General features: G+C 43.0%; 1 protein-coding gene and 1 long non-coding RNA gene across 8 annotated transcripts in view; one reads left to right on the top strand and one right to left on the bottom strand.

The window, feature by feature from the left end:
* The window catches only part of Map3k9 (mitogen-activated protein kinase kinase kinase 9), a 69,029-nt gene extending 49,329 nt beyond the window's left edge, over positions 1-19,700 (bottom strand). For 3 of the 4 annotated variants that reach the window (XM_070031027.1, XM_070031020.1, XM_070031036.1), the window contains exons 1-2: positions 19,034-19,699; positions 9,873-10,286 (exon numbers count right to left, since the gene is read on the bottom strand). In XM_070031027.1, coding sequence (XP_069887128.1) covers positions 9,873-10,286; positions 19,034-19,433 — 814 coding nt within the window. In that variant the 5' untranslated portion in view covers positions 19,434-19,699. Of the gene's footprint in view, positions 1-9,872; positions 10,287-19,033 lie in introns of all 4 variants that reach the window. The other variant, XM_070031011.1, reaches the window with a different exon arrangement.
* A 481-nt stretch (positions 19,701-20,181) lies between these two features.
* The window catches only part of LOC138832859 (uncharacterized), a 60,023-nt gene continuing 54,247 nt past the window's right edge, over positions 20,182-25,957 (top strand). For 3 of the 4 annotated variants that reach the window (XR_011373713.1, XR_011373714.1, XR_011373716.1), the window contains exons 1-2: positions 20,282-20,330; positions 24,975-25,033. This is a non-coding gene — a long non-coding RNA (uncharacterized lncRNA). Of the gene's footprint in view, positions 20,256-20,281; positions 20,331-24,974; positions 25,034-25,957 lie in introns of those variants that run through there. The other variant, XR_011373715.1, reaches the window with a different exon arrangement.

Raw genomic sequence — 25,957 nt, 5'->3', positions numbered from 1 at the left:
TAACGAATCTTTAATGGTCCTGGAAAGCTATGAAAAATAGATTGAAGTTATGATTCACTCTATCCAAGTGCAGGTGACAACCTCAAGTACGTCCTCAGGCTAAGACTAGATGTGTCCTGACTCACTGTCTTTCAGACTACTTTATGGCCAACTTCCCTGGTTTCTTCCTCTTCTCTCCAAGTCCAATGGGGAGGAAGACAGAGCTTTTGCCTACAATTTCTCAATCTACTTCCAAAAACTTTTCTACAGCCCTTTTTTCCTTGAAGCAGAGCTGGAGATTTCGTCAGGATTAAGCTAATTCAAAAACACACATCCCCAAAGGTGGTATACCTGTTTCGAGTGAGGAAGCCAGGCTGCTCCTTCCCTACTACTTAGGAAGGAGGTCCTAATAGGCATACTCAGAAACTGCTAGGAAAATATTCAGGTATCTTATTCCCTAATCTTGGTGAACCCTTAAGTGAAGAAAGGTCTTAGAATACCTCCTTTTTCTTTTTCTTTTTTTTTTAAATTTTATTTTATTTTATTTGAGAACATACTGTACAGAGGGGCTACAATTACATGGGCAACCTCCTTTTTCTTGAAACACTTTTTATTTTATTTTTTTTGCCACTCCTGGGGGGCTTAGACTCAGGCCTAGGTGCTGTCCCTGAGCTTCTGCTCAAGGCTAGCATTTACCATTTGAGCCACAGCTCCACTTTTGGCTTTTTTTGGTAATTTATTGGAGATAAGTCTTATAGATTTTTCTGCCCCAGGCTGGCTTTGAACTATAATCCTCAGAACTCAGCCTCCTGAGTAGCTAGGATTATAAGAGTGAGCCACTGATACCCAGCTTGACCAGGAACATTTTTACTCTTAGTGATCATTCCAACACCAGTCTCTCCTCTACTATGCAATATATCAAACAAAACACCAAAAAAATCTGATTTAAAAAGAGAGAAAAAAAAATACCTAAAACTGGCCAGATTTGTGGCCCTTGAAACCTAGTCATGCATATAAAACTCATATGCTGTAAGTCCAGGGCTGAGATATGTCCAACCAGGGGAAAGGGAGAAGACAACATCATAAACTCAATGAAAATTACTCACTCTTCATTTTTATTCTGCCTCCAAAGAGTTCACAGCAACCCTATTTGAAACCCTGCCTTTTAATGCCTACCACTGCTCTTAAACAAAGACTCTCTTAAATTCATGCTCAATTCCTTTTTAAAATAGTGTATTTGATACTGAGGATGTAGCTCAATGGTAGAGCACTTGCAATCCTTGGCACCGTTTTAAAAATAAAAGTTACCAGACTAAGTTTACAAGGTTCTAAGTCATTGTTTCCTTCCCTTTCCTTCTACCACAAAAGTTCAAAAGTTCTAATAACAGCATGGTTAAGATTCTCACGAGACAGGAGGAAATAGCCAGGAGGCTTCTCTTGTCAAGAATTGTGGAGCTTCTACGTGGGTTTGATTACAGAAACGAATAAAGTATTCTCTAAATAAAAAAATAAAAAAAAAAAGAATTGTGGAGCTAGCCCATTAGCAACTGAAGCTTTAAGGAATGAATGGCAAAGCCAAACTTGTCTTTCATCTTTCCTTCGTGGTAATAGTCCAGACTGTAAGTGGGCAGTACAGAGCATGCCTAGCTCTCCTCCATTAGAATGGAACTGTCATGCTGGTCTCATATGGTCCATCTGGCAATACAGCCAGCTCCAGAGTCACTGTCCCAGGAGGTTGAGATAGAAAGCTGACAGTTGTGGCATCTGAATAATCACACAGGGCTCTGCTATTAGCAAAACCAAACCACAGATTCTCGCGAGGACCTATTGGGTCTCTTTTTCAATGTTTATATTATTTTTCTGGTTAAATTTGGTTTTATTTTGAAAAACATTATTTGTGAATTTATCTGAAATGAATCTATACTTCCTTTGTTTAAACAAAAACAAAACCATAATATAAAACAAGAGCTCACTTCAGTAGAAACTTCTATCACAGCTTCTAGTACAACTTTTGGACAGTTGTATGTAAACAGAATTTTGGTTTAGGACAAACATTAACAAGAAATAAAGTTCAAACTGTGTGACTGTGGGCAAGTCCTCCTCAACTCTTCCTGGCCACAACTACACGGTTCTGTAAGCCCTCATTGTATCAACAGGCACAAAAGAAAGGTTAAAACTACTATTTTCCCTAACCCTTGTCCTTTTCTCCTTCCTCTTAAGACTTATGAAGATTAACAGGATGCACTCCTCCCTCTCAAAAAAACTGTAATTGTCCAGACAACCCATCTACCAAGACTCAAATAATTGGAAGAGCTGAGATCTATAGAGATAAAGGAGTCAGGAGAACTAAATGTAAAAGATGGGAAACGGTTGTGTTTGCACCCTAGAAGCTGGGATAACTCATTTCTCTTTTCTGTGGCCTTGCTTTACCAGCACCACCATTTGTAGTCACAAGGGACTGCAGAGATAGGTCTTAGTCATAAGACTAGTTGCTGCCAAGGACCTGCCGCCCCTATAGCTCTTAGGAATGATTCAAAAGTTAGGGTGGAACAGTTCTAGGCAAACATGAGGCTTCCAACTTTCTTCTAAGGTCCCAGGATTCTGAAAAGCTTAGGAAATGAAATACAAAAACAAAGGCTTAAAGAAAACAACTTTCTAATTTTTTGATGGTACTAGAGGTTTGTACAGGGCCTGTGCTCCCTTGCCTAGTGCTCTACCACTTGAGCCCTGCTACCAGCCAGGTATTTGCATTATTTTGGAAGATGGAGACTAATGGACTTTTCTGACCAGTTTGGCTTGAAACCTTGATTCTCTGATTCTCAGTCCCCTGAGTAGTTAAAAAACAAAACCACAACACTTTTGCTACCAAGAATTCTATAGACTAAAACATTTTTAAAGGAAAAAAGAAAATAGTAAGAAAAGAGAATCCTACCAAAACTCTTACATTATCAAAAGATTTTTTTTTAACGTAATTGCATTTTCTTCTAAGAAGTAAGCTTGGGTGATGGGTGACAATGTTGTCAGACACCTTGTATTCATATACTGTTTTATAGAATGGGAACTTCTTTGTACAACTACTTAAATAAAAAGTAAATAAAATTTTTAAAAAGTAAGCTTGGGGTGTTTCACTTTTTGTGCTATTTATACCCATGTGCACACACTGCTTTTAAAAAGCTTTAAGTCTATAGTGCAACTGAGGAGAATGTGAAAACACAAAATGGGCACATACACAATAAAGTATACTAAAAGTACAGGACAAACTGTGATTTAAATACTGAGGGTATAAGTGTGGCAGCCAGAATTACAATCCATTGAACATCACCACTTACTAAGTGTCAGGCATGACTAAGAGTTTTGTTTACATTATTTCATTTAATCCTTGAGTCTATCCTGTAGGATGACACAAATACTGTCATAATTATTCCTGTTTCACATCTATGCAGTGAGTCATTTGCTGAAGATACTCACTAGTAAGTATACTAGGCAGGACACAAACTCAGAGCTCATGGGTTGATCTCCAATAGAAAAAGGGATTCACATGTTACATGTAGGATCTGAGAAGAGGGTTGGCAATGTCTAGGAAATATCTATCAGGGAGAGGGTAGGCATGGGAAAAGATGCAGTGCTGGAATTTACAGTGACCAAAATCACTCCTGGAGGACCTAGTTAAAGCTGGCATAAGTCTGGGGAAGTAGCTGTATGAAATACAGTTCTCCCATAAAGTTGGAAACAGGGCAAACACTTTACTGCTTTTCCACATGAGAGTGCTACAGCACATTTTCAATACAATATTCAGTCTTTAAAGAGATTGTGCCACAAGAATGCTAAATAGGAAGCTAGGAGGAGATGTGAAAACAGATACTCCCATTGACCTCAACAGCAGAGAAGGGAGGGAAGGAAATATCCTGCCTTCCTCCTGGGGCAAAAGTATTTTTAATTATCAACTGAGAATCCAGCAGAGCCATAAAATGGCCAGATGTCCCATCTATTCATGCCAAAGGCCTTGACAGGACAAGGAAGCATTTTCCAGGGAACCTAGCAGTTCAAGTTAAATTTGGATCCACAAGAGGCTTTCTACCACTAGAAGAGTTGGTTGGGCCAGGCATGGTGGCTCACACCTATAATCTCAGTTACCTGAGAAGCAGACACAAGAGGACCACAGTTCAAGGCCAGCCCAAGCAAAAAGTTATGGAGAGTATCTAAACAAGCAAGTCAGGCTGTTGATACATACTTATAATCTCAACTACCTGAGGATTGTGAGGGTGACACCAGGTAAAAGGCCCTAAGGGGGCCTTTCAAGAGGCACTGAACTCATAAACTGAAATACTGAATTGAAACCACTTTGTACACTATTTAAAGATAAAGAAAAATTTATTAAAAAAAAAATAGGGCTGGGAAGTTGGCTCAGTGTTAGAGTGCTTGCCTTGTATTCATGAGGTCCTGGGCTTAATTCCTCAGTACCACATAAGCAGAAAAAAGCTGAAAGTAGCACTGTGGCCCAAGTGGTAAGGTGCTAACCTTGAGCTGAAGAGCTGAGGGACAGCGCCCAGACCCAGAATTCAGGCCCCAGGACAAGGAAGGAAGGAAGGAAGGGAGGAAGAGAGGGAGGGAGGGAGGGAGGGAAGGAGGGAGGGAGGAGAGGGAAGAATAACTACAGCAAAAAGAGACTGGAGGCATGGCTCAAGTGGTAGAGCACTTGCCTAGCAAGCACAAGGCCCTGAGTTCAAATCTCAACAAGCCAAAAAATACAAAGAATGATTTAAAAAAAAAAGAGAAGTTGGTGAGGATCAACTTTTCAGAGGCTTTAGCTTAAACAAATCTGCTCATTCGCTAGGAGAGGTAAGCCTGGGTAGCTTAAGAGGGAGAAGGCTCCCTAAGTAAAATCCAACTCTATCTTGTTTCGGAATAGAAAGAGGTTTCCCCTATTCTTGAGAGAGCAAAAAAGCAGAGTACCATTTACTGGGTGTGGTGTCTGAGCAATGCTTAGCCCATTTTATCTCATACCATCCTAATGCAGTACAGCTGTTTTCTGTATTGTCCACGTTCTACCAATATGATTCTTGGAGCTCCATAAGGATAACCCCACATGTCCAGCAACGGGTGCTCAAGAAGCAAGTAGCTTCAGTCCAAATCTCTGACTCCACATCAGTGTTCCTGCCGTTATATCACAGTGGTTCCCAAAACCAAGCCTTAGAGGTAAATGGTTCCTTCTCAGAACAAAACATCAAGTTTTCTACAAAAAAGCACATGCCCCAAGAAGTTAGGAGGGAAAGAAACATGCAGTATGAAACTCTTTTTTTTTTTTGGGGGGGGGTCCAGTTGTGGGGCCTGAACTCTGGGCCTGGGCACTGTCCTCTCAGCTCTTCAGCTCAAGGCTAGCGCCCTACCACTTGAGCCATAGCACCACTTCCAGTTTTCTATGTGGTTTATTGGAGATAAGAATCTCATGGCCTTTCCTACCTGGGCTGGCTTTGAATGTGGATCCTCAGATCTCAGCCTCCTGAGTAGCTAGGATTACCGGCGTGAGCCACCAGCACCAGGCTTCACTTGGCTTTTTTGATCAGCCGCATCTCCACTTCCCCAGCACCACTCTGAAAATGCCCCAGGTTGACTCACAAAAGTGTACAAGAAAAAAGTACAAGTCAGCACCTTCTTTGCTATACTCAGCAGCAAATGACCGAGACACCCATACGCCCAGCTCCAAGGGCAAACCTGGGGTTTTACTGTATGTATCCTGCTTCCAGGATGAAGGCTATTGTCCTTGTTTTGTTGTAAATCCCTTTCATGATTCATGTGACCAGAGCATCTTCTCTCAGCAAGGCCATCTGTCACAGCCTGGGCAGCAGTGGGGGAAGGGAAGGACTTGTAGGCTCCTGTCCACAGTTTTCCAACTAAACTTAGCAAAGAGTCTCTCTCAGGAAATCGAGTCCCTGTAAAAATCCCAGAAGTGTGGAACCTGGACACACTGCAGCCTTCCATGCAAATGCAGATATAAACTATATTGTCATTACCTGTTCCCAAATATACACACTGTCTGAGGAGGGATCTCAGACAACATTTCATCCAAATTTCTGAAGAGAGGATTTTTTTTTTCTTTTTGGTCTGAGACCGGGATTCAAACTTGGTACCTGATGTTTGTGCTGAGCCACACCTCTAAACCAAACATCACAACAGAAGAATTCCTTACAGATAAGGAATTTGAGGTCTAGGACCTCACAAGATGGGCTCCAGGCCATCTAACCAGTCAGTGTCAAGAATGGCAATGGAGCCCATATTCCTTCTACCTCCTACATGTGCCAATTTAAGCTCTTTTTTTTTGGGGGGGGGTCTGGTCGTGGGGCCTAAACTCTGGGCCTGGGCACTGTCCCTCAGCTCTTCAGCTCAAGGCTAGCGCTCTACCACTTGAGCCACAGTGCCACTTCCGGCTTTTTTCTTTTTTCTTATGTGGTGCTGAGGAATCGAACCCAGGGCCTCCACAGGTGCAATTGCAGAAGAATTTCCTGAGAAAGAATGTCACATGTGACCTGAGATTTGTGTTTCAAAATGTATAGGAAGACAAGAATCTGCTTACTTTCTTTTCTGGAGACTTATTCCTTAACCTAGTGCTGTTCACCTCATTCCTGAGAGTTAACTCAGGGCTTCTTACAGTGCAGACACAAAGCCATGTTTTCAGTGTCTGCTGGAGTCAAAAGGAGAATGTAACTTCTTCCACGGGCCCAGGAACATAGCCTTTTACATGGAGTCTTCAGTATCCCAGCCTCTTGGAGACCTACACTTTGTTCCTCTTATAAAGCAAGGATTGTGAACACAGGGCCTGTGTACCTCCCTGGAATTGATGCAAAGTATGTATTGGTGCATTTTAAGGAAGAGGGTTACAACTTTTATTAATTCAAGTCTCAGAGAAGGTTATGATTCCACACTCTCATCAAGAGCTTAAATTGGGGGCTGGGAAGGTGGCTCAGTGGTAGAGCGCTTGCCTTGCATGCCTGAGGCCCTAGGTTCGATTCCTCAGCACCACATAAGCAAAAAGAAAAAAGCCGGAAGTGGCGCTGTGGCTCAAGTCGTAGAGTGTTAGCCTTGAGCTGAAGAGCTGAGGGACAGCGCCCAGGCCCAGAGTTCAGGCCCCACCACTGGACCCAAAATAAATAAATAAAATAAAATCTTCTGGACTTCTTTTCAAAGAAAAATAAATCTAGACCTTATTTTAGTGTCATTTTGATTTGAATCTAAACTTAATGCCAAATATACACCAGCACAGGGTACTCTAATGTCCATGCCATAAATCTTTTATTATCAGTAAACATCAAAAAACTGTTTTAAATAGGTGATCATAAAACAATTTAATAAATCACCATGACTTTATGACAAATCAATGTTTATCATCAACTACTTTACCACAGAAAGGCTACTAGGCTACTCCTCTCACTCTATCTATCACTCTGTTGGCTCAAAACTAACTCACATGATTTCCAGTATTCTGCCCTTACATGATAGTGGTCAGAATCCAGCTCTCTGGAACTTCTAATAAAAACAGAGCCGGGTGCTGGTGGCTCACACCTGTAATCCTAGCTACTCAGGAGGCTGAGATCTGAGGACCGCGGTTCAAAGCCAGCCCGGGAAGGAGAGACCATGAGACTCCTATCTCCAATAAACCACCAGAAAACCGGAAGTGGCGCTGTAGCTCAAGTGGTAGAGCGCTCCCCTTGAGCTGAAGAGCTGAGGGACAGCGCCCAGGCCCAGAGTTCAAGCCCCACGGCCGACCAAAAAAAAAAAAAAATAGAGAGAAGACAAAGTCCTCAAGGCTACAAAACATAAAGAAGTTATAACTCAGCTGGGTACCAGTGATTCACCCTTGTAATCTTAGCTACTCAGGAGGCTGCGATCTGAGGATCATAGTTCAAAGCCAGCATGGGGAGGAAAGTCTGTGAGACTCTTAGCTCCAGTTAACGACCAGAAAAATGGAAGTGGCACTATGGCTCAGAGGCAGAGCACTAGCCTAGGGTGAAAAAGTTCAGGGACAAGTCCCAAGCCCTGAGCTCAAGCCCCACAACAGACAAAACAAAACAAAACAAAACAAAAAATAATGAAGTTACAACTCCCAAACTAAAAACAATAAGCAAAGAAGTGACATCACATTTCCAAAAAGATTTCCAAATACGCTTACCACACACTGCAATGGATTAGGAACGGTAGTGTTAGTAAGGTTCATATTGGTATGTATAATTGTCACCCACCCATAGACTATTACCCAGGAGTTACCCAACTCACATGTGAGATTTACAGCTAACATCAGTATCAGTACCAACCATGCCATTCCATGCATCATGAACATTTCTGGCCACGTTTTGCCTGACTCCTTTAAAACGCTGTCTATGTAGAAGTCAATTTTTGCAACAACACACTTCCCTGAGAGATTCCCTGCTAGCACTCTAAGATCCAGAAAGAAAAAAAAGAAGACCCAGAAAGGACAAGAGCATTGTTGCCTGGATGACAGAGTGATATTCAGTTCCCCTGCTCTCTCCTACAAATACCCTAACTTTGGCAGTGCTTTTTAAGTCATGAGAACCTAGATCTGAAAGAGATATCTTATGAAAGAAAACTTTGCATGTCTAGCTTGAAAACTTCACTGAGGAAATTACAAACTTTTACAATTTTATTATCCTAACCTAGCTTTCTAAATGGGCTTGGTTATATAACATAGCTTTGCCCAGTTCCTTCAGCATGGTAAGGACATAAGAAAAAAATAAGGAAAATCCATCTTCAAAGTCACATTTCTAAACAACACACCTGCTGCTTCTTATCCCATCATCCAGAGTGATCTCTAGGTAGAAAGTATTCTGAAAAGAAGCCACTGAAAGCCTAATTGTTTAATACCTTAAAGAACAGAGCTTTAGAGGAGGGAAGAATTACTACAAAGTAAGGAGATAAAATAATAGTAAGGGAGAAAAAACAGATTTTACCTAAAATACGGATCTAATATTTCTTCTTCAGAAACAAAGTTTTCTTTTATTAAGCACGCAGAGCGTACTTGTAGAAAAAAAAAAGTAATAATGACTATTCTAAAGTAAATTGGGATTATTTATTTATATATACATATATTCATGCCCTCCTCTCTGGGGCGTGATGCTCCAAGTGATCTTAAAACACATCAAGAAATTCTATCATCTCTACAGTCAGTTTAGGCAAGAGAGAATGCAAATTACCCCCAAATGAAGCATATTCCTAGCATACTTATACAGGTGAAAGACTGAAGTCTCTAGCAACTTACTGCTTAATTATACCTCACACCTACTTTACAATCTAGTTTGTGGATTATGAGTCTTTAATAAACAGTTACTTCTCTGTTCCCTGCTATTAAATTCTAAGAGTTATGAAATTAATTAATACTAGCCTTGGGCTACAAAGAGGTCTGTAACATAATAGCATCAACAACATCATGCTCTCCAGACTGACACCAGCGCCTGAACTGGCTCAGTTTAAGCTGAATATGCCTCAGTGTTTGATGGTATCTGCTCCAGCGGGCACCTCGAGTTGAGATGTTGAGGCAGCACTTCAAATAGCTGTTAAAGGTTTGCTTTACCTGCTGTTCCACAAAAGGCAAACCTCCCTGTGTGATTACATACACATTTCCCTTAAGTGAGAAAATAAACCTGCCTTTTTTTTTTTCACAGTATATCAGAATCACACACTGTCAACTTTGTCTGATGAGTTCAAAATTACCCCCATATGCCTCAGGTACCTCCATCCATCTTTTGCTAAACCTCTTTTTCCTAGCATTCATTCCAGCCCTACATCTCCACTCCAAGATGGAACATTTTAAAACAAGTTTCCATTGGGAACCCACGCTTGCTAAAGCTAGGGACTAAGTGGGCAGCCCAGCTCTTTATACTCACTGTTGCTGGACTTAAGGTCTCGGTGGATGATGGGGACAATTGCTTCATCATGAAGGTAGTTCATCCCTCGGGCGATCTGCACAGCCCAGTTCACCAGGATGTCTGGGGGAATCCTTTTCCCAGATAACACTCTATTCAAAGGCCCTCCGCGAGCAAACTCCATGACCAAACAGAAGTTGGGTTCTTTCAGGCACACCCCTCTCAGGGCAATGATGTTGGGATGCTTTAGCATGGCAAAAAGCTTGGCCTCTTGGCGAACATTCTCTATGGTCTGGCTGATGTCCTCATCCGGGTCGTGGCGAGCTGCTTTCACAGCAACCTCGTCACCTATCCAGAAGGCACGATAGACCTTCCCAAAGCCGCCAATGCCGATGATCTCCTCCAGCGTTAGCTCCGCAAAATCAATCTCTAACACTGAAAAAGAACATAAAAAGAAGCAAATAAAAAATATACTAAAGTCGGAAGCCAGTGGCTCACTCCTGTAATCCTAACTACTAAGGAGGCCAAGATTTGAGGATCATGGTTCAAAGCCAGCCCAGGCAGGAAAGTCCGTGAGACTCTTATCTCCAATAAACCACCAGAAAACCAGAAGTGGTGCTGTGGCTCAAGTGGTAGAGCGCTCACCTTGAGCTAAAGAGCTCACGGACAGCACCCAGGCCCAGAGTTCAAGCCCCATGACCAACCCCCCCCCCCTAAAAAAATACCCTGAGCCAGAAGACAGTGTTAAGTCTGTATTTTTAGCTACTCCAGAGGCTGAGATCTGAGGATTGCGGTTTGAAGCCAGCCCAGGCAGGAAAGTCTGTAAGACTCTCATCTCCAATGAAGTACTCAGAAAAAGCCAGAAGTGGCACTGTGGCCCACATGGTAGAATGCTAGCCTTGAGCACAAAGAGGCTCAGGGACAGTGCCCAAGCCCTGACTTCAAACCCCCAGAATGACCCCTCTTCCCCCCAAAAAAGGGCTGGGAAGGTGGATCAGTGGTAGAGCACTTGCCTTGCATGCATGAGGCCCTGGGTTCGATTCCTCAGCACCACATAAGCAGAAAAAAAAGCCAGAAGTGGCACTGTGGCTCAAGTGGTAGAGCACTAGCCTTGAGCTGAAGAGCTGAGGGACAGCGCCCAGGCCCAGAGTTCAGGCCCCACAACCAGACCCGAAAAAAAAACAAAAACAAAAAAAAAAACAAATCCTAAGAACATCATTTAACTATCCATTTTACCTAATGGGTAAACCACTCATTCTCCTACCCAAATCCAGTCTGACCCTAAGATACTTGATTATACCTTCAGCTCTGTTCAAAAAGGCTTTCAAGGATAGATAATAACAGCTACCAGTGATTATAAATCTTGAGCTAGAAGATATGGTGTTAAGAGCTATATGAACACAGTGCTAGTTTATGTTTCTCATTATGAAACTGTTCTCTGTCCTTTAAACTCATTATATCACTCTTTATACTCTTTTAGATGATTGTAAATCAGACTCATTTACACTCAGCTAAAAGATCTCACAGAGGAACTTCTAATCCTGAGACCAATGAAGTCAAGCCCCTATCAAATACTTCAGTGGCATTTCTATTCTGCAAGACTTGTCAAGATTATAATGACCTAGTCAAGATTACAATGACCTAATGATCTGTTCAACACCTGCTACCCTGCTGGACAGTAAGATCCACAGGATAGCCGGGCACCGGTGGCTCATGCCTGAAATCCTAGCTACTCAGGAAGCTCAGATCTGAAGATCGCAGTTCAAAGCCAGCTTGGGCAGGAAAAGTCCCATGAGACTCTTATCTCCAATTAACCACCAGAAACCAGAAGTGGTGCTGTAGATCAAGTGGAAGAGTGCTTGCCTTGAGCTGAAGAGCGCATGGACAGTGCCCAAATCCAGAGTTCAAGCCCCACAACTGACTCCCCCCCTAAAAAAAAAAAAGGTCCATATGATATTCTGTTTGCCTTCTCACCACTGTACTTACCATGCTAAAAAGTTAGTAGATGACCAGTAGTTTGCTGAAATAAAATGAAAACAAACAAATCTACCTCAGCAGAATGTAAACCAAATTCAGGTCTACAAAATAAATCCACTTGGGCTTTCTAAAACAAAGATAACAATCACACTCTACTAAATACTAAGAAAACAAAGATATTTCTGAACTTTTGGCAAGATCGAAAGAGGAACTGCCCACTGCTAGCTGTTCTGTTCCTTACTTGGCTAGTTCTGCCACACCCCTGCTCTCTACTCAGATGATGGTGATGCCCCAAAATAAAAATCTGTCTTTGCTTAATTATAGTACTTCCATTTTATCTGGGGCTGATAGCCACTTGAATTTTGCAGTGCAACTGTCAGGCTGCTAAAAGGAAACTCTTAAGAGAAAGTTGGATAGATTGGCATTTGATTCTAAAAGTTCCAGGCACCAGTGGCTCATACCTATAATTCTAGCTACTGAGGAGGCTGAGAGATGAGGATCAAGGCTCCAAAGTGAGGTAGCTAGGAAAATCTATAAGATACTTATATCCAATTAAACACCAAAAATGCACAAGTGCAGCTGTGGCTCAAGTGGCAGAGTACTAGCCTTGAGTAAAAAAGCTCAGGGACAGCACTAGGCCCTTATTTCAAAGACCAGAAGAGCCACAAAGGAAAAAAAAAAAAAAAAAGAAGTTATAAAAATGCTGAAATAAGGATACAGGATGACCCACTGTAACAATGAGATGTACAAGACACTATGTTGAAAAGGAACTTTACAATTTTGCAGGGGGGAGGGGAGGGATGGTAGGGGAAAAACAAAGGAGGGGGTAATAATGCTCAATAGGAAATGGACTCATTACCTTGCTCATATAACTGTAAATCCTCTGTACAGTATCTTTACAATAAAAAACACATATTTTTAAAAGTTATAGCCTTGGGGATGAAGTTATAGCATGCTGACGGTAGAGCATGTGCTTAGCATTTGCAAGGACCTGGTTTGATTGCCAACATCACCTAGTTATTGCTTCATCTAGCAATCTTCTTGAAAAACAAGTGATGTGGATGATACCGCAGACTAGCAGTCAGCATCCATTTTACGCTAGTACCACCTTTCATTACTAAAGTCAAGAAACCTGTATTTCCCAGGTTTGTTTACAGAAAAAGTTCTGCCAACCAGATGCAGAAGCAACAAAGAGACCATCTTGATGCTTCTCCTCACAAGCATGTCTATCTGCAACAACAGATAGTTGTCCAATTACTAGCTCTGTAGATGTAGGAAGGATTGCTTCATCACCAAGTGGTAGCCTCATCTCAGGGCTCCAGACACAAAGGGTGTTCCTGAAGCCAACATCTTCAATGGCCTCTCCAGAATCTTTACCTGCCCAAACAGAGAAGTGGCAGCTCGCCTGGTAGGCCATATCCCAAGAGTTCTTCCTATAGGTTCAGCTGAGTCTCCTCTCTCAGTCCTTCCAACAATTCCGTGAACACCTAATTTCCTGTGCTAGATCCCTTTCCTGCTTAAAATAGCTTCAGTGTTTCTGAGTCCTAAAACTGAACCCTAACTGATTACTAATTTTTGCCTGATGCAGTCTCTATGTATGAGAAAAACATCTGTCTTAAAGAAAGGTAGAAAACCTCTTAGAGAACTATGATCAGAGTCTCCCACCCCCTACCATTTATATGAAGAAAAGTTACCTGCCTCTCAACAAATTTGTATTCATTATCCTAGTTCCTCAACAGTGTCTTGAGTTCTTCACTAGGGAATTACTATTGTACTTTCTTAACACACAGTAGGTGTTGAATGTTTATTTAAATGCCAGGATGGGGGTGGGGAAACACATCTAACTTGGGACTAGGGTGCTGAAAGGACAGCTCCTCTAGGGCAGGTCACCAAAGACAGAAATCCTTTGTGGACAAAGGAAAACAATCACCTCTCTTTGGTAAGAACATAAAAGCTCAGGTTCCTCCTATGTAGTTAAGGAACTTTTGGGACCAGCCTTCAAGAAAAGTATAGAGCACAGACTTCTACCATACACAAAGACTGGAAGCAAGATGGAGGACTTTCTTTTTCTTCCCTGCTAAGAAGTCCCTTTGGATAAGAGCTAAGGAACTAGAATTTCAGTTTCAGCACAGAATATATGGAGCTCTCCATATATATTCTCCATATATATTTCTATATACATGTATATCTATTTATCACTCCAGTCAAGACCTGGTTTTTAGAAAGGAAAAAAGCTGAGTACCAGTGGTTCACGCCTGTAATCCTAGCTACTCAGGTGGCTGAGATTTGAGGACTGAGGTTCAAAGCCAGCCTGGGCAGGAAGTCCATGAGACTCTTTTTTTGGGGTCCGGACGTGGGGCCTGAACTCTGGCCCTGGGCACTGCTCCTCAGCTGTTCAGCTCAAGGCTAGCGCTCTACCACTTGAGCCACAGCACCACTTCCAGCTTTTTTCTTTTTGCTTATGTGGTACTGAGGAATCGAACCCACGGCCTCAGGCATGCAAGGCAAGAGCTCTACCACTGAGCCACCTTCCCAGCCCCCATGAGATTCTTATTTACGATTAACCACCAGAAAATGGGAAATGGTGCTGTGGCTCAAGTGTTAGAGCACTAGCCTTGAGCTGACAAGCTCAGGGATAGTGTCCAGACCAAGTTCATGCCCCACGACTCGAAAGAAAGAAGAACGAAAGAAAGAAGGAATGAAGGAAGGAAGGAAAGGAAGGAAGGAAGGAAGGAAGGAAAACTTTTTTTTTAAGAGTGAAGATGGTATTCCTTTTCAGTTGTATGGTTGGAAACTGAATATAGAGGAAGATTCTTGGGAAGTTTGTACAAACAAATGGTATATACTCCATCATAAAGTATATGAATGGTATATATTCTACTCATTAAAAAAATCTTTCCTAAAGAGCTGGGTCTGCGGAAATATTGCTGCATGCCAATATTCCTAGCACTTGGGAAGCAGAGACAGAAAATCATGAAATTAAGACCAGCTTAGGGTACACATGAGATCTTGTCTTAAAAAAAATAATAAACCTCAAATCTTAAGTACAGAAATATGGTAGATCCAAGGGAGAACTCAAATAGTGTAATTCCTTAGAAATGTAAAGTCAAAATTAAGCAAAACAAAACACCAAGAAGCAAGAACTAGATAGGGTGGTATGGGTCAAGGGGAAAGCAGTGGACAAATGAAGAGAAGTAAAGGAAAATGCAGTCAAGAATCCAATGTAGGGGAAAAAGGAACCCAATTGCACTGTTGGTGGAAATGTAAACTAATACAACCACTCAGATCATCAGTCTGTAAGTTCCTCAAAAAACTAAACATAGATCTTTTGTACAACCCAGGCATACCACTTACGGAAATCTACCTAGAACATTACAAGCCAGGATACCATAGAAATACTTGTACATCCATGTTCACTGCTGCACTATTCATAATACCCAAGCTATGAAAAGAGCGCTACCATAGATGAGTGGATTCAAAATATGTGGTACCCTATACATAATAGAATTTTACACAGCCATTAGAAAGAATAGTATGTCATTTGCAGGGAACTGAATGACCTTGAACAAATCAAGTTAAGTGAGGTAAGATAAGCTCAGAGAGACAAAATGGGGGACGTTTTCTCTCACATGCAGAAACTAGCTCTAAAATACACTGGAACATGATAAATTATACAGGTCTCTAAGCATTCACACACAGTGAGACCAAAGGTGGAGTCTCTTATGGAAGGAACACAGAAGCGCAATGCCTATGTGCATCTGAACATATACAATGTATTTACTGAAATGAACTCCAGGAAATGGAAACGAAGGGCTTTTTTTTTTGCAGTTGTTGCTTTCTTTTTTGTTTTTGTTTGTTCATTTATCTGTCTTTGGGAGGGTAAGATGGGTCCCAGAAATGGAGGGACAAAAGGTGAACAAATGCAGCAGTGGTACTCACTAGACACTATGTTGACAATGAACTATACAACTTGTGGGTGGGGACAGGAGGGAAACACTGGGAGAGAACAAGGGAAGAGATGACACTGTCCAAAACTAAATGTGCTCTTTACCTGATTTATTAACTGTAACCCCTCTGTATGTACATCACCTTTATAATAACTATTTAAAAAAGAATCTAATGTATAACCTACAAAATTAAGAAGAGTGAAGGGGGTGGGTAGAGAAAGGATGGGTAAGAATGTTGAAAGGCATAACACTGATCAAGGTATATTGTATTTATAAACTGCTTTGCTAAATAGCAACTCCTTTGTACTATTTCAAAATAATTTTAAAACAATCTTAAATACACCTGAAAACACATTCTTACATTTTTAGTGGATGTAAGAAAAAGTGTGAATTAATAATGAATTTAATGCCCTGTTTTCAAACAGACACAACTGTCATGGAAGAGAAATGTTTTAAAGACCTAGGACTATATCACTCAAAATCATAAATTTGGAACTTTACATTTACATATTTTTCTAAAATAAATAAAATTAATGTGCTCCTGATTCATTTATATTTATCATCAAAGGAAAGCTCAACCCTAACACCTACATAGGACAAGAAAAAAAGCATTATATAAATATAAATGGTTTATAGCATCACTGCTTTTTTTAAACAAAAAGTTTAGTAATTTTCGCTTTGTTTGGAATAAAGTTGGAACAAAAATTTCACTTTGGAAAAGTAAAAAAACTTAACATTAACTGAGCATTATTGCTTGACTTAATGTCATCTATTCACACAATCTAGAATATAACCTGGACGCCATGATGGAAGTTCCGGAGAGGAAGTTCAAGAGTTGTTGGTATCTCCTTTATATTTCCAAATCTTTAAAGAAAAATTTGTCGCTTTTTTTTTTCTGACACTTCCTGAACTTGTGGATAGATCCATACAGATCAGAGAACCACCTGTCTTTACAAAGCACTAAAATGAAATTTTGTATTTACATGACCTCATTTAACTTTCAAGCACCTTTTTGTTATATATCTCCTGGTACCTAACACTGTACCTGTCAGTAAGTACTCAACTTCTGACTGGAAATAAAATTTCTGAATTATCAAGAATTGATGGTAATCAAATTTAGCAAAGCCAAATGAGAGCACTTAACAACCAGGACTTTCAAATGCTATGTTATTCAAGCAGAAGATACTTTTTCCTTCCTCATCATCTGGGTTCTAGATTTCAGAATCAACTCTATCCAAGGAAGCTTTGATTATAATATAAGTAAGTCTTGGCCATCTTACAGAGAAGGAACTCCCAAAGTAGCACACTCCTGACATGTCTGGCTCCCTCTACAAAATTTCTTTGGTCTAAGTCATAGTCACTTATATTCACTCTTGACTGCTATGACAGGGATCAAGACTCTGAAGAAACAGTTTCTGCTCACAAACTGCACATGAACTCTGACACTAGTTGTTGCTAAAAAACAAAACAGAACTTCACCCACAAAGAACTTCTTACATTTAAAACTACAGTGTTTTCTAACATGCCACTATTTTTATGTCTTCCAACATATGGCTAAGTTTAACTTTAACACTATTTCAAAACATTATGCCAGGACCTTTGAGTAGTCTTCATCTTACCAATACCTGTGCCAAAAAGATGTAGCACTGGAAACAATTTAATTTGTCATTCAGGCATTCTAGAGATCAAAAGGTAGAAATATAAAGCTTTAAACTGAATGAAAGAAATATGAAGAAAATCAAAGATCTGAGTACCAATTTGGCATTCAAAACACCAAAAAAAAATAGGTAGAAAAACAAAAAAACTAATGATTCTGATGTTAATTACTACATATCTTAAGACAAAGTGGCACCATTTCAAGTGGAGATAAGTTAGAGATTCACAAAAAATAACTGTTAAAATTGAAATAAATGTTCAATAATAAATACATGCTTGCAATGTATCTTAACAGAGCAGAAACAGTGGAATTCTTAAATACAAAAACAGTATGGCTGGGCTCCAGTGGTTCAAGCCTGTAATCCTAGATACTCAGAGGTCTGTGATTTGAGCATAAGGCTAAGCAGGAAAGCTCGAGGGATCCTCATCTCCCATTAAACACCAAAACAGCTGGAAGTGGAGCTGTGGCTCAAGTGATAGAGCTTTACCTTTGAGCAAAAAAGTTCAAGTTCTAGAACTGTTGTGTGCACACATGCACACACAGTAAACTGCATTTTAAGACATTTGCATCCTTCTAAAACAATCAAGTATGTATGATTGTTTAGGGAATTCTAAAGAAAAAAAAAAAAACAAAGGGAATTTCATTACAGGTGTGGACCAGAGTGCTCTTGGGAAACTGATGAAAACCAGGACACTGGGATAAAGGCCCTGGGAGGGAACCTTGGACATACTCTCCCCCCCCCCAACCCCCGAGACTTGGGCAATTCCAAATATAGGCAAAGATCTAGGGTGAGAGGAGAGGAGAAAAATCTTTATCGTGTGAACTGTAAGACTGTTGAAGGACCCTATGCTCCAACATCCTTGTCCCTTTCTAATAATTTCTCCACCCAACACTTCCCCAGCCCAACCCCAACCACCACCTCACACACACCTTTCTTAACACATCATCCAGCGAGACTCCTAAAGGTGCGATTCTGAAACACAGCACTAGGATCCAGGAAATCAACACATTTCAAAGACACTTCAGCCCTGAGTTCACACATACTTCCGGAACTTGTAAGTCAGCCAGCCCAACCCTCCACCTCTCCCTCTCTCTCTCTCTCTCTCTCTCAACAAATACCTTTAAGAGGCGGGGATAGGCGACACCAGAGGTCGGCAAAGTCCCTGATGTGGGGACTTCGGTGGTTTCGGTAATAACCAATCCCCCGCTTGCCTGAAAATCTTTCCCGATTTGAAGGGGAGACGAGGAAGGGTAAAGAGGAGGAAGGACGCGGGGAGACTCTCAGGTTCCGGATCGTGGAGCCCAGGGGTTCTTGCTGAGTGGGGAGAGGAAGGTTAAGAAGCCCAGGAGTCTGAATTCCAGGTCCGGCCTGCGGGGTCTCTGGGAAATCCACCTCACCAAACTAAAGCCCGGGCCGCCCGGAGATGGCGCACACCCCCTCCACCCCGATCGTCCATCACGCCCCACCCTGGCTTCCCACTTCTAACCCACCACCCTCGGCCGGGCCTTCCCTCCCTCCACGACCACCCCAGGCCTCCACCCCGTCCCCCCTCCCCCCTCCCCGCCCCGCGCCCCGATCCCGCGCCCCGCCTTCGCCTTACACTGAATGGGCGGGTAGCAACTGGGGTCCTCGCCGCCGGGCGGGCAGCGGCTGGAGAAGGCGCTGCGCGGGGTCACGTAGTTGCTGGGGAAGATGCCCACCCGCTGGTTCAGCTGCCCGGTCCACCAGCCCTCGTCGCCGGACACCTGCGAGTCCTTGGACAGCACCTCCACCACGTCGCCCAGCCGCAGGGTCAGCTCGTCCTCGCCCGCCGCCTCGTACTCGAACACGGCCGTCCAGTAGGGTAGCGGGGCGTCCGAACCCAGCCCCCCGGGGGCCGCCGCCGCCTCCTCCTCCTCTTCCTCCTCCTCCTCGGCCCCGGTCCCCGTTCCATCCTCCCCCGGCGGGGCGGCAGCGGCGGCGCTCGCCAGGCAGCCGAGAAGCGCGCTCGGGGGCTCCATGAAGCGGCCGATCCATAGGGTGCGGGGCCGCCGCCGCCCGCAGGAGCCGCCGCCGCCTATTGTTCATGCGGCTCCGCAGAGCTGGGGGGGACCCCCTCCCCCCCCCAACGGCGGCCGCAGGTAGGGCCCGGGCTGCCGGGGCGGGGAGAGCCAACTGGCCCGGGGCTGGAGGCGCGGCGCGGTGCGGCGCGGCTGGACTGGGGCGCCGACAGCCAGGTGTTCACCGCAGCGGAGGGGCGCGGCGAGCCGGAGTCCCCGCCTGCGCGTCGCCCCCCGCCCCCCCGCCCCCGGGGGCGGCCTCACCTTCTCAGCCGTGCGCGTACCTGCCCGCGCAGCCGGTGCCCGCCGCCGCCCGCTGGCTGCCGCTCCCCAATCCGCCCCGCGCCGCGCGGGCCCCGCCCCCTGCGCCGCCCGCACGCCCGGGACCACCTGACGCAGGCCTGGCTCCGCCCCAGCCCTGCAGACCTGAGGGGCGGGGCTAGAGGCCTGGGCCCCGTCCCCGGCACCAGGCCGTCCTCCCATTGGCTGCGGTGACCCGACCCCGGGTTTCTCCTCCTCCCCTCCCACCCCCCCCCACCACCGCGGTTGGGAGGGCCTCGCAGGTTCCCTCACCCCTCTGCGTTACAGTCGCACCGCCCCTTGTCCCACCCTCTTGGAGGGTTCTCCTCCTATTCTCGAACCCCAGGTCGACCCAGCGCTCTCGCTCATTGGCCCGCCGTGACTCCAACCATTGGTCCGCCGCACCTGTCCGTTTCCGGGGAGAGTTAGACACCTCCCGCCGTGAGGAAGGCCGGGCCTCATTGGGCACGTCCGCAGCGAAGGGTGGGTCCTGAAGGGTGACGGCGGGCGTTCATTCAGAGGAAAAGGCTGGTGGGGAGGTCGCTCCTTTTGTTTGCGGTAGGTGGGTTGGAGCTCTTCTGGGGTGCACGGTGTTTTCACCCCGAGGGGCCTGCAGAAGGGGACACAGGAATGAGCAGGGGTGCACCCCCCCAAAAGTCTCTTTTCAGTTGACTCTGCACCTTTCGCATCTGCCTCTTAGTCCAACCCGCGGACCAGTTTGGATGCCCCCTCTCGCCCTCAGTGAAGCACTTCTGTCCCGTTGGGAAGTGCCTGAGGAGAGCTTTGCGCTTCTGGCCTTCATAAAGACTTGCCTTTCCGAGTCAAGATTTCAACACCACTGTGGCCTTAGAAGGCCAGAAAAGAAAGGTCACAGACCATCTGTGTGGGCTTCAAGCTGTTAAGAAAGCTGTGGACTCTTGATGAGAATCTTCTTTTTGACTCCACTTGGAGTCCTCCACTGGTGGTGACGCCTATAGAGATCAGATCAAGAAAAACGTGTGTGTGTGTGTCTGTGTGTGGCTGTGTAGATATATAGGTATGCAAGCTGGAGCCTTGCCCTCCAGCAAGGCCTGGCCTTCTACAACTCTTTATATACAGACGGTTTTTGTTTTTTTTCAGTGGTGGGGCTTGAACTCAGGGTCTGGGCACTGACCCTGGGCTCTTTGTGCTCAAGGCTAGCGCACTACCACTTTGAGGCACAGTTCCACTTCCGGTTTTTTGACTAGTTAATTGGAGGTAAGAGTCTCATCGGGACTTTTCTGCCCAGACTGGCTTCAAACCACGATCCTCAAATCTCAGCCTCATGAGTAGCTAGGATTACAGGCATGAGCCACCGGTGCCTAGCTCAGACTTCTTTTTGTTTTTTTCTTCAAACCTTAAGACTAGACCGGTGGCCCCTGTTTCTACTGTGCTTTCAAGCTACCGGAGCGATGTGTGCTTCCTATATATACATATATATATATATTCTGATATTAAAAATGAACCGATACTTAAGGATCTAGCCTAATGTCTTCCAAATTTTTTCCCCTTCCGAAGCTCGAACAGACACAAATAACTTAAGCAAGAGTTACTATTTCACTGAGGTAGATAGGTTGGTTTGTTTTTATTTGAGACAGGGTCTTACTATGTAGTCCAGAGTAGCTTTGAACTTGAAATCGTCCTGCCTCTGGCTCCTGAGTGCTGTGATTATAGGCATGTACCATCATGCCACTTCTGACTATTGTTTAATTTTAGTTTGGGGCTTATTATTAGAAAATATTTTGAAAAAAAAATCAGCAATCAATTGCATGACCCTGGGAAAGTGCTTAAGGAAAAAGTGAAGGGCATGACTGGACATCCCGACATTCTGTGCTTTGCTGGTGAATATGGCTGTATTATAAATCCAGCACACTACACATTGAAGGTCTTAAAAATGAGAGGTAAGTAGTATTCTTGAAACGAGTATCCAGAGTAGTTCTTGAGAAAATCCCTGAAGTAAATGCCCTCAACTAATATTCAGTTCTTACTGTAGATAGGATTGATGAACTGGAGAAGATACAGATGAGTCTAAGTTCTCTGATTTTTTATTTATTTATTTATTTTTGGGGTCTGAACTCTGGGCCTTGGCGCTGTCCCTCAGCAATTCAGCTCAAGGCTAGCGCTTTACCACTTGAGCCACAGCACCACTCTCAGGTTTTCTGCTTATGTGGTGCTGAGGAATCAAACCCATGGCCTCATGCATGTAAGGCAAGCATTCTACCACTCAGCCACCTTCCCAGCCCTCTGATTTTTTTTTTTTTTTAGGACCGATCATGGGGCCTGAACTCTGGACCTGGGCACTGTCCCTCAGCTCTTCAGCCCAAGGCTAGCACTCTACCACTTGAGCCACAGCGCCACTTCCGGCTTTTTTCTTTTTGCTTATGTGGTGCTGAGGAATCGAACCCAGGGCCTCAGGCATGCAAGGCAAGCGCTCTACCACTGAGTCACCTTCCCAGCCCCTGATTTTTTTTTTTAAGACAAAAGTATTAGAAACACAGAAGAGAATTTATGCTCTTAAAGATTTTCTTTTTTTCTGTGCCAGTACTGAGGCTTAAACTCAGGACCTGGATGCTGTTTCTTAATTTTTCCCCCTCAAGACTGGCATTTGAACAACAGCTACCACTTGAACAACAGCTCCATTTCTGACTGTTTCACAGACTTGGCTATGACTTTGAACTGTGAGCCTCAAATCTTAGCCCTCCAAATAGCTAGGATTACAGGCATGAGCTACCGGTATTCAGATGATAATTGATTTTCTTCATAAAATTTACCTTTAGGAGAGAAAGGAGTTTTACAAGTTAGGTATAGACACAGAGAAATAAAATATCAGAAGAAATGTCTGGTGGGTCTGTTCAACTAGTAGGATTATGAGCAGTTGGATTATCTTTATTGTCATTTTGCTTGTCTATAATTTTTTATGGTTTATGTAGTTTTGAGAGAAGAGATGAGGAAAATAATCCTTGATCCCTTAGAAATAGGCAACTAACTCCCTGTGTTATTTAAGTCTTTAGTACCACAACAGGAATTTAAGATCTCATGAAGATTCATTCATTAAACATTTCAGCAAGTCATTCAGTAAATATTTGTTGAATGGATAAGTGCTAGGAATTCACATGAGGAAAGAGCCTTTAGAACACAGTTGCCCGACAAGGCTTCAGGAAAGAAATTCCTAGAGGGGTGTGGGGAAGAGCAGGAAAGAGCTAGAGTTCAGGAAAGGAAGGAGGGAATAGGTACAACCATAGATATGGGAAATGGTAGGAAAGTGAGTCCATGTGGATGGAATCAAAGGATGAGAAAGAGCTCAGAAAAGTTGGATTGCAAACAAGTTGTAGAGGAGCTTGTAATTATTTGACTCATCATTGTAATTATTTAATTGATTATTTGTAATTATTTAATGCCAAGTGTGTTTGCCATAAAGGCAGGAACTGGTTTATCTGGTTCTCAGCAGTTTTCCCAGCACCTAGAGAATTCCTGTCACCTAATTGACTCTCAGGAAGTAGTCACACTTGAATGGCTGACTTGGATACCAGCCTAGAAAGTCTGGGTTTTATGCAGCAGATAGAAGGAAGGTTTTGAGCAGGGCTGCACAGTGACTAAGTAATACCTCTAGAATAGATTTGGAGAGGTCAAAGTTGGGCATTGAAGGATATTAATTGATTTAATATATGGACAGTAGAAGTCATAGGTTTTGAAACTAATATAATAGGTAATGGTAGAAATTCTAGCTAGAGGGAGTCTGAGGCAAGAGAATCACCAGTTTGAGGCCAGCCTGAGCTACAATAGCAAGACCCTGTTTCAAAAAACAGCAACAACAAAAAAATCTAACCAGGGAAGACAACAGAGCAAAAAAGGGACTAAACAAGATTTTGAGACTTTGAAATCCAGGTGGAATTACCAAATTTTACTACTGTTAGGTTCCTGAGTGAGAAGCTGAAAAACGTCACCCCAAAAGGAACATTTTTCCCCGTACCACACTGGAAAGATTAGCACAAAGCAAGAGAAAATTATGACAATCAGAGATTCAGGTTGACACTAGACTTGGGTTAAAAATCATGATATATCTTCACTCTATCCTTTAAAAAGAGAGAGAGAGAGGTAGCCTTATCCTTTTTTGAACCCCAGTTTCCTTATCTTGGCATAGGTATAATAATAGAATCTTCTTTTTCATGGATGTTTACAGGATTAAATAAGACATCCAAAAGCATGCTTCTTATCACCCAGCAAACATTCAACATGTCTATCTCTTTCTTTTCTCTATGCATTTTCCTCAGAAACATGTACCTTAGAAAAGTGCAAAGATCTCTTGGCAAGAAGCTAAGCCTAAGGTTTTTCTAAAAAAATAAAAAAATAGAAGAAGCTGGGTACCGGTGGCTCACATCTGTAATCCTGGCTATTCAGGAGGCTGAGATCCGAGGATCGTGGTTTGAAGCCAGCCCAGGCAGGAAACTCCATGAGACTCTTATTTCTAAAAAACTACTCAAAAAAGCTGTAAGTGGTGCTTGGCTTAAGCACGAAGCCCAGGGACAGCGCTCAGGCTCAGAGTTCAAACCCCAGGACTGGCAAAATAGATAACTAATTACAGAAATGACCCATTTTTTGCTTTGGATTCTGAATTTAAATTCTTGGATTCAATTTTAAATTTGGATACTGAATGATACTTCTCTCCTCCAGTGCCTTCAATCCTTCATCTGGAAATTAGAATAATAATACTTATTTCTAGCCACCCATGATGTATGTGTATTTTGTGCCTAATATAGACTCTAGCACCTAGTTATCATTTGATATGAATGAGTGATGAGTGTCATTCTTCCATTGGTCCTTTTGGGAATCATGTTAAATCAGTACTTTGGTACAAACATCAACCTTTCTTTAAGGAAAAGAAGAAGAAGGAGGAGGAAGAGGAGGAGGAGGAGGAGGAGGAGGTGGTCAGCATGCTCCTTTTGTTTCTTATGCTCTAATTCTCAAGTAAATGACTCTTAGACACTAATTCATATGCTCCATTTTGTATCAAGTGTGATTTTAAGCAAATGGTTTAGAAGAATATGCAATGGATGAGGCACTTCACCTCTCTGAGCTTTTACTGAGGATGTATAAAATAGGGTTGTAAGGTTAGATGAAGTAAGAGGTCCCCTGGCAGTAACTAACATATAAGTGCTCAGTTATTTATACATGTTCTTCTTACAGTTGACAGTATTTTTATTCCTGCCTTCTGAGAATGGTTGCTGCTTTAGAACACCGGAATGGTAAGGAATCTCTCCTATTTTCCCTCTCCCTCCTATCTCCTAGGAAAACCTTAGTTTAGAAGGAAAACAGACCAAGGAAGAGGGTTGTTTTGAATGAACTCTCTGGAGAGCTGCATTTGAACAAGGATCAGAGCCTTAAATCAAGGAGTGAATGTCTGCTTCATGCAGGCTGGTGGCATATTGAGCCTCTGGGACAGCTCTCTGTGAAATTACGCCACTGTGACTGTGCTAGCTCTTCAGGCCTTCATGTAAGCCTTACTGTCAAGGGGTGCCAAATAGATAGAATCAAAAGAAGAGATAAAGAACATGTAATGACCAGAAAAATAACCACACAAGTAAGAAACAAAAGTAGAAACCAATCTTCTGTTATTTTAAAATAATTGATATAGCAAGAGAAAAAATGCATAAATGTTATTGAAAGAAAGATATTAAAATGTGAACAACAAATATTTCAATCTCGATGATGGGATTAGAGTTGATTATTTTCTTTGTCCTGGCCTATTTAGTGTTTCCTACCATTACAGGTACTGATTTTCACATTAGAAAAGTATGTTGGATGCAGAAAGAAAAATTCTATAAAATCCCACTTTCATGGGGCAATCTAAGAAAGCCCATGCCGGAAAACAGTAAAATGGAAGGAGTCTGGGGGATGGAGAAATTAGGGAGATGTTGGCCAAAGCACACAACATTTCAATTACAAAAGAGGAATATTGACAAGAGAGCTACTGTGTAACATAGTGAACGTAAAAATGATGTCTTTTATGCTTTCATTTCTTTTCACATCACTCCTTTAATCACACTGACCTGGAAGAAAGATTTAGTAGTTATGCTAAAAATGAGCATAGGGTCCATGTGGCAGAGCTAAGCAACTGGAAAACCAGATACACTGCCACAGAACAAGGTAGGAGGATTTTAAGTCAAAAC

The sequence above is a fragment of the Dipodomys merriami genome, unplaced genomic scaffold (assembly GCF_024711535.1).
Source record: "Dipodomys merriami isolate MVZ:Mamm:240054 unplaced genomic scaffold, mDipMer1.0.p SCAF_1, whole genome shotgun sequence".
NCBI classification, from domain to species: Eukaryota; Metazoa; Chordata; class Mammalia; order Rodentia; family Heteromyidae; genus Dipodomys; species Dipodomys merriami.
Note: the sequence above shows the minus strand (reverse complement) of the source record. Positions and strands in the feature narration are given on the sequence as shown.